Source organism: Merops nubicus, unplaced genomic scaffold (assembly GCF_000691845.1).
Source record: "Merops nubicus isolate BGI_N331 unplaced genomic scaffold, ASM69184v1 scaffold921, whole genome shotgun sequence".
Classification (NCBI taxonomy): Eukaryota; Metazoa; Chordata; class Aves; order Coraciiformes; family Meropidae; genus Merops; species Merops nubicus.
The window spans coordinates 1-9040 of NW_008585973.1; the positions used below are offsets into that span (position 1 = coordinate 1).

The 9040-nt window shown below is 42.2% G+C and overlaps 1 protein-coding gene across 1 annotated transcript; it reads left to right on the top strand.

The window, feature by feature from the left end:
* Nucleotides 1–533: 533 nt before the first annotated feature.
* LOC103780787 (oncostatin-M-specific receptor subunit beta-like) lies at nucleotides 534–8552 on the top strand (the record flags this gene model as incomplete). The annotated part of the gene is made up of 9 exons (XM_008948476.1): nucleotides 534–610; nucleotides 1034–1247; nucleotides 1835–2017; nucleotides 3203–3304; nucleotides 3732–3911; nucleotides 5591–5762; nucleotides 7355–7429; nucleotides 7703–7775; nucleotides 8103–8552. Coding segments are annotated over 9 exons (1526 nt in total), but the record flags the coding sequence as incomplete, so codon positions are not given.
* Between the last annotated feature and the right edge of the window lie 488 nt (nucleotides 8553–9040).

Here is a 9040-nt window from a genome sequence, read left to right on the forward strand (position 1 = left end):
CTGCTGTTGTTTATTGTTCCTTCTGTGCCATTGTATTAAATTCTCCTTATGCCAGCCCACGGGGGTTTGTATTTCCCCCCCCTCCTACCTCCCGGGTTGGGGAGTTGAGTGAACAGCCCCGTGGTGGTGCTCGGCTCCCGCCTGGGTTTAAACCACCACACCTGCCTACCAGTCTCTGCCATTTTATCCAGTGCAGGCAATGGAAAATGTGGAACTAGGAGGTTGGGCAGACTGAGTTAACAGTGTTCTGTGAGGGCTGGAGGAACAGTGCAGAGGTGGGAACAAGCATCTGGGAACTGCAAGCAAGGAAAGATTTTCTATGAAAATGAACCAGACATTCATTCAGAAAAAAGTGTGAAGGGGGGAATGGCCTCATATCAGAAGGAAATAAAAGGATAATGTTTTGGCAAGACCTGGCAGTGATGAGGGAAAAAGAAGTTTTGGGGGTGAAATTTCTTCCAATGGGAGGAAGCAATAAAATGATTTATCCATTCTGCACCTAGAGGATCTTAGTTTTGCTGTATTTATTGCAGCTCCATCAGGGAAACTGGACATCTGGAGAGAAATTACATCAGCTTCAGGGGGGCAGAACGTGACCTTGTTCTGGAAGGTGAGACACGGTTACAGAGACAGAAACAAAACCCTTCATTAAGGGGTTGGGAACTTCTCATGAGCTTTATTTTAGTTCCTGTGCACTTAATAGCAGTTCAGTATGAATATGTCTTTTAAAATCTAAGGTATTTCAGAATGTATGTATCTGTATGAGGGTGTGCTGTCCTGGCATTTCAGACGCATACTTCTAAGTGTTACAACAAGACAAATCCCACTATGGAGATTTCTGCATTTCCTTCTAAACCAGTATATGTATGCATGTATGGAAATAAGTGTTTCGATTCTTAGAGAAATAACACATCCGGTTAATTACTTCAAGTTCTAACTGGTTGGTTGGTTGGTTGGTTGATTGTTGTTGTTTGTTTTTTTTTTCCAAAATTTACTAAGCAATTAATGTCTATCTCCATAACATCTTCCTTAGCAAGCACCAAGTTTTCAAGCAAATGGAGAAAATATTTCATATGAACTAACCTGGGAAAAAGAAGATGGCTCTAAACCTGAAAGCATCTCACTTGCATCAATCTGCAACAGCACAAGGATTTTCATTGACAACTATTCCTACAGAATCAGTATCAAGGCAAAAAACAATGTTAATTTTTCACTTCCTTCAGTATTGATCATCCCTAGAGCTACAGGTAACTGCAGGAGTATTTTCAGTTAGAATTCCATTACAAGAGTTTTGCTTCTGCCTACTTTAAGGGATAATTTATAATCTTGGGGAAACAAATTAACCTGGCCTCTTAATTCACATCAATGCTGTCTGGAAATTATTACTCTGTTCTTGCTTACAGGGTGGTAGCTGTATGTCTATTAAACTTAAGTGACTTGATCTGTCCCTTACAACAGAAAATCTGTTTGCCTTAAACTGGGGCCTCGGGCCCGTGGCAAGTGCCATGAAGGTGCAGCCACTGCCTCGCACAGAATTCTTGTGTGTAATTGGCTTGCTGTGACTTTCTGTTTAAAACTCCAGGTTTCTGCAGTTGAATTCTTTTTATAAATATGTAGTAGTAATTACTGGGTGGTTTTTGAGCTGTCAGCTTTCAGCATATGAAGAGATCAGCTTTCAGAATGTGGAGGATCCCATATGTCTAATAATGAAGGAATGCAACATGGTTTTTTTTATTGTTTTAACAGCTTAGCATAGAAATTACGTTGATCTTCATTTATGAATCTGATATCTCATGCAGGAAAATGATAGAAACTCTGTTTTGTTCATTCCTAGGCACTGAAGAGCTTAAAGAAGAACAGGTTAACGGTACAGATGATGGAATTTTTATTTCCTGGGAGCCCAGACACATATATGACAGTTACATTATTGATTGGTGTGACTTTCCAATGTCACAGCCTTGTGATTTGCAGTGGAGGAGGTTTGGGCCCAACGTTTCCAGTGCTCTGATCAACTCAGGTGAAAGCCAAACAATTTTTCTTTCTGATGTCTGTACAGCAATCTTTCATGCTGTGGCCATTAATCGAATTCAGGAAACAAATCCTGTAGAATATTGAAGTCTGTGCAATGCAAGTGTAATTCTTCAAAGGCCTGTGGCATTGTGTTTTGCCTAGCAAATAAACTAGACACAACAAATGTCCCAGCACCATTAAGCCATGGAAGTCAGCACAGGATTTTAGAAAAGTCTGTAGTATTTTAGAGAAAAATTATTCTGAGCTGCTTGTAGTAACATCTTGAAGGAGGATGGTGAGGTTAATGAAGGAATTGAAAATCTTTTACCAGGAGAGATGTGAAATGGAACTGTGCCTTAACTGTAACATGGGTCAGAAATTTACAGTTGGGCAATTTAACAAACACCCACTGTGTAGTGAGAGGTTTAGTGCTGTCAGTGTGCTACAAATAACGTGTCTTGGCAGCAGTCCTTGCTTAGGACCAGTTGTGTGTTTTTCATTCTGGTGCTGGCCATTAAAATCTGAGTCCTTTCTGGCTGTGTGAAAGTTGCTCTGATATGCTTCCTCAGCGGCAAGGATGGAACCTTCCTCCTGTCTCTCAGGCTGAGTTCATGTTGGAATGAAACACGTTTGAACAAAATTTGACTGAACACGTTCTGCTATGCAGTAAAGGAACTGCATTGCAGTTCATACAAACTCATGGGGCCCTGTGTCTTTACTGAAGGAGAGTCTGATAACACATGAAAAAATATTGTCCCGTCAGTCAGTTGGGTTGCACTTGGTTAATATGAACAGGAGTGATGCCAGTGAAGATAACATGGAATGCTATTGCATGGGTGTATGTCCACATTAAACAGTCCAAAACACAACCATTGCCTGTGCCAGAAATGAAAGTGAAATGATCTTGCTCTTTGGTGCATTCAGAGTCTTTTGTGCACTCATCGTAAATACTCTAGGGCAACAAAATATACTAACCCCCCCCGCCCCGAGTTCTCTCTTCCAGGCAGAATAAATGTGTTCAGTTTTTATGTACACAAGGAATTTGTTTACTCTATGTCTTCTTCAGTTGTTTTAATAGCGCAGAAGAATTGTAATGGATTTAAATCCATTGTAGAATGCAGTTCAGTAAAAGCAAAACCAAACCAAAAGGCTTTGGTAACTTAGTTTTGAAATGAGTTCCACTATTTTCCAGCTGCTTTTGTTCCGGGGGTAAGATACAACTTTGGTGTCTACGGATCTGTTGCTAATAGAGCCTCCTTACTGGAGAAGAAGACTGGTTATCTCAGGGAGCTACGTAAGTTGGAAACATATTCAGAGTTTGTGTATGTGCTAAATTCATCTGTCACAAACAGAAGAATTCTTCAGCCTTCCTTCTTCAACTAGCTGAAAATGTATTTGCTGTGTTGTTTCTGTATCATCAGTGGAGCATTTAAACCTTGTACAACAACGTACATGGCCCTCCATGAAGGATCTTTGACTGTGTCATTTGACATGTTTGATGTAATCACTGAATAGCAGTCACTGATTTGTGAACAGTGTGAGCTGCTTGAATGCTCTGTAAAGCTGACAGGTTTTGTGGAGTGCTTTGGCTTTGTTCAGCTTTTAAATACAAGTAAGTTATAAACAGAAATACCGCATGGGAATTTAAACATGCTTCAAGTGAGAAGATAAATATTCTTGAAGAATAATGGCAAGTTTATCTTGAATTTCTCTTCTTCCAGCTCCTCTGTTTGACCCTGTTGTGGAAAAGGTGGAGCTGACCCTCAATGCAGTAACGCTGTCTTGGGATTCTTATCGCACGAATGAGTCACAGCCTGGTTTTGTAAGAGGCTACCATGTTTATGTGTCGCCTGTACAAGGGGACTGCAGTTTGAAAGGATCCAAAAAACACGTTCTTCCAGGTAACTGAGCCCTGGGGCTTAGGAATGTGTGTCGTTGCTGCATGTGAAACACTTTGTGGCTGTTGCCGGTATTGCAGCCTAGTGGAAAGTTTGCTTTAGGCAGGCAAATTGGCTCATTAGGCAATATGCAGATTTCAACGCCAGTTGCTTTGATTCCTCTCTAATGCCTGAGGTTCTAAGGAGTGGATGTGGGACCTGGCTTTATACAGATTTATAGCCCCAGTCCTGTTGTCCGCAGCTTTTTTTAATTCCAGTGTGAGCTCTAGAAACGATTCCTGCGGTGCTGTACGAGGAGTTTCTGCCTCTTGTGGTCTGAGTTCTGGATAAATTTCGAAAACACCTGTTTGAGGTCTCCTTGGATGAGAGTCATAGGAAGCACATTAGTTTTACAAGGATTTGGGGTACTTTAGAAACAGATGGGATACAATTTATTTCCTTCAGAATTACAGCATTGTGTAAATTCCCCATTTAAATTCTTTTTGAAAGTATTTGTTGCTGTGCTGTATGGTGGAGTTCCTTCAGCAGAACCGAGCTGTGGGGTGGCACAGAGCCAGGTTTAAAATTTTATATCTGATCTTCCTGCTCAACACTCAAAACTGCTCCAGATGACTTTGCTCCTTTATAATTTTCAGATGTTTCCAACGTGTTCAAGCTTTTTTTTTTTTTTTCCTTGCCTCTTCTTTCAGTTGGGTCATCATGTCCTTTGTAAGATTCCTCAGCTGATTAGACTAGTGCCAACCTGAAAAGCTTTGTTTGAACTGAAGGAGGTTTGTGTAGGTGTTCCTGACAGAACTCAACTAAACATAGAAGTACCGTAATCCTGGAAGTCATCCCAGTCAGGCTTTAAAATTTTTAAATCAACAGTTTCCTGCTTTTCAGTTTGAGCTAGAAAGACTAGTGGTGTGACTTGCAATAGGAGGTCTCAGCTAACCCTTTTGTCCCTGGGGTCTAGCAGCTACACAATTGAGAGGCAAAATAGTTTTTTTTTTTTTCAGGCAGAGACTTCTTGCTTACAATTATCTTCAAAGAACTTGACCTCAGCTTAAGGACTTGACTTAAGCTTAAGGACTTAAGGACTTGACTGAAACTTAAGGCAAAAAAAGGAAATGGCAAACCCCAAATTATTCTGTTAAAAAGCTCTAGTAAAAGGAAATTAAAAGGAACAGCTGCAGCTTTTGACAGCAGTTATCATATGGTCAGAGGATGGGCTATGCTGTGGACAGTCCAGTTAGAAGGGAAGTGAGTTCAGCCCAGTGGCCATGAGTCAGGCTGCATCATCCTTCTCAGAAGAAAGTGTGCAAATTACAGAGAAGGCAGGATCCAAATGTTCTGTCATTTCAGTGGCCTAGAGGTCTCAGTTAAACTAACCTGTAACATCTTGTGGAGACCTTATTGCAGCCTTTCAATGCTTAAAGGGTGACTGTAGGAAGGATAGAGGGAGACTTTTTACCAGGGCCTGTAGTGGTAGGACAAGGGATAATGTTTTTAAACTGGAAGAGGTTAGATTTATTAGCTATAAGGAAGAAATTTTTTACTTTGACCGTGATGAGACACTGGAACAGGCTTCCCAGGTGTCCCTGCCCTTGGCAGGTGGGGTAGAGCTAGATGATCTCTAAGGGGCCCTTCCAACCCAAACTGTTCTGTGATTCTGTGTTTCTGCCGTGTCTGTTCCATTGTAGATGTTGATTCAGTGCTGTGTAAATACACAGTTGAGAACCCTGAAGAGAAGCGATACAGGGTGGAACACCTGCTGCCAAACACCAAGTACAGGCTGGCGGTTAAAGCCTATACGGGCGGAGGAGAGACTCCCACGGCCAACTTCATATACATAGATACACCCTTTGACTGTGAGTATTCCCTGCGGAAAGTCTGTCTCCTAGCAGAAGGATGGAATGATTTAAAAGGTTGGAGTAATCCTCCCTTCTCAAGCGAAAACTTTTAATTCAGTGTAATGTGCATTTGACAGAGAATGCAACTGAGAAAAGAAATGTGCACACCAACACTGCATTTTGATACTTTTTAAGTAGCTGTGTGGGTTTTTTTTTTTTAATTTCAGAATGAAAGCAATTTTGTGTCCCTATTTAAGTCCTGTATGTTTCTGGGCAGTAGCTTAATGTATGCATATTTGCATGACTAGTGAGTCCTGTTCGTAGAATGCATTCAAGAGTTGCATTTGGGTTTAACTAATTTTCTAGTGATGTGAAAAATTGCATACCTGTGTGCCAACAGGTAACTTCTGTATGGACTCTTGAGCTTCTATGTTGATTCTTATGCTCATCAGTCTTTAAATCTGTTGCCAAGTTAACTCCTTCATAAGTCAGTAGGAAAGGGTTTTTGGCTTGAGCAGTGTAGTTTGTGCACTGGGCAGATTTGATGGTCAAAGCAGAACAGGAAATCACTTGCCTGTGGTTGTGTTCCCCTGAAAATACCACTCACTAGTCAGGGTTGTGAAATTTACAATCCAAATGGCAGATGCCTGGTTTTGAAATATTTGTTAGGGGTGGAGGTGAAAGAGGACGAGTAGGAAAGGGTGAAGCATTGGCTCGCCCCAGATTTCATGTCTTAGACTAACTAGCAGAACAGTGTCTAAACCCTCATGGTACCCTCACAGAGGCAGTTCCGTCTCCTGTATCCATATTCCAGCTCCCATTAGTTACCTTTCTCCTATGCAGGCACAGAGATTTATACAGTCATGCAGAGAACCAAAACGGGGACTTAATTAACCCAGCACAGATAAAAGGACAATGCAAGATGTGCCCGTTCCCTGCTGTGGTGTGTGGTTAGAGACACACAAACTCGCTGGCAGGGGCGAGAGGACACTGGCCAGGGCAGAGGAAGGGAGGGCCCGAGCCAGTGCTCCCCCTGGGCCTGTTGGTTGTAGCCCCAGCCGTTTGTGAAAAACGCAGCCCAAGGCTGTGTCTTCCAGCTGGCAGGAAGTACTGAGGTTCATGTGCCAGTATAAATCCTAGGAGAGCACAAACGCTTCCGTAGTGCCTGGCGTGGTACAGGGTGTCCATACAGGAGGTATGTTTGTCCTGTCAGTGTCCCATGGTTACAATCCATCTTCTCTGGGGCCTTGGGAGAAAACCTAAACCAAACAGTTAAGTGAGGTTGCCGTCGTCTTTAATTTTTGAAATCTACCCTTATTGTTAAGATGCCAACACGAGGGAAAATTGAAAGCATCGAGTAGTAATTCAATTTTATTAAAGGAAATAAAGGTCCAAAGATTTACAGCTGTATCCCAGAACTTCCAGCCAAACTATCTGGCAACCACAGACCACACAGTTTTTGTTATTGAATTATTAATTAAATAACCACTGAGTTATTGGCAGGTATCCCATGTGGATTTAATGTTACTTTTGTCCCAGAACCTTAGGCTACATTGACTTTAACAGGTGAGAAGTTGAAAACACATTTTTAAAGTATTTTTTTTCCACAGCAAGCATGCTGTATCTTCTCATCCTGCTAGTGATAGTCCCATCGTTGGTGGCAGCTGTGTGCCGCTGGAAGATGAGGTGGTAAGTTACAACGCGCTTCTCTGTGGTGGGCACAGGATGTCACTGGTCTAGTTCACAGCTGCAGCTTGTTGCTTCCCACCCATTTTAAGGCCTCATTCATTTTTTCCTGTGGCTGTCCAGCTGTGTGGATGTTGTAAGGATTTGGCTTGTGGCATTTCCGAGATGCTCATCACCTGCTGCTGTTTCTGTACACATCTACATGTGGCTTCTGCTGATAGAATGTGCTTTGATGAGGGAACAAAAATGTCGTTTGTTTGGCTCTCTTATTTCCAGGGTGAAGGAGAGCTGCTGTCCTGTAATACCTAGTCCTAACAAGAGCCAAGTGCTGTCATTCAAAGAGTTCAAGGTAAGATCACTGATAATCTAGTATCCTTTTCTTTTCTTCTAAAAGCTGCATACATCAAAAACCTGGCAGTCTACTTCAAAGTAGAGGGACATGGTTCCTTCTTACATAGTCACATTGAACTTCCTTAAAAAAGAAATCTCTAAATAAATACTGGTAAATTCCACATAAAATGCAGCTTCCGTTGAACAGTCTGTATGTTTTCCTTCAAGTTCTCTTCATTTATTTGAAAATTCCAGACAGAAGTGCTTGAAGTAATCAATCCCTTTCCTCTAGGCTTCTTGCACTGAGTATTTTTACTTGTTTGTTTGTTTTATGGTTCTCTTATAGATTGGTTCTGAGAAAGTATTGAAAATAAGTGACTGTGTTCCTGACATGCTAGCAGTGGACAGTAAGGTCGAGGGCCAGAAATTACATCTGTGGAATCAGCTGTCTCCAGTGCCAGCAGAAGATAAGACTGATGCTCAAAATTCTTCCTGGATGTACTCTAATGAAAATGAAGAGAGAGACTTAACTCCCAGATCTATACCTCAGAATCATACTTGGTTTGAAAATTTTGTTTATTCTTCTCATCTTGCAGTTGAATCTGATCCCTATCAAATATTGGAGACACAAGAAACGAGCATGTCAGGACTGCCAGCGGTGCTGTACCAGCCACACTACTACTTTGATATTTTAAATGAAGATCCTGTCTCAACACCCAAGGAAACAGCTGGCAGAAGGACCAGTGTGAGATACATTTCACAAACAGATGTGCACTGCCTTGGGAGGAGACTTTGATGTACTCTCCTCCACTGAATTCATCCAGTGTTTGCTTACACGCTATAACTAAGAATCTCTAAAACCACAACAACTTCTTTCGATGACGGTTTTCACAAGCCCAGCTGCTTAATTCTCTTAGCGCGGCAAAGCTGTTGCTTCAGGATGAGTTTCAAACTGCTGACCTGTGCACAGGAGCGGTGTGTGCTGTGGTTTCACCACACCATACGGGCATTAAATAAGATCTACAGGCAGTTTTGTGGCCTGTATTGTGTAGAAGGTTCCACCGTCTTCAGCTGAGCACTTTCTTATGGCCTGATGCTAAGAGTGACTATATTTTGCAGAGATGGAAGTGTAGTCAGGAGGTAGAGGAGCAAGTTCAACAAGCCTTGTGCTGGAGGAGCGCGTGTTGCTGGGCTGTCCAGCCTCGCCCCGCCCTGCAGCCCTCCTCGGCCCTGCACTGCAGGGGGGTGCGCTCCATGGTTTCACTCAGGTGAAGCAGGGGCTCA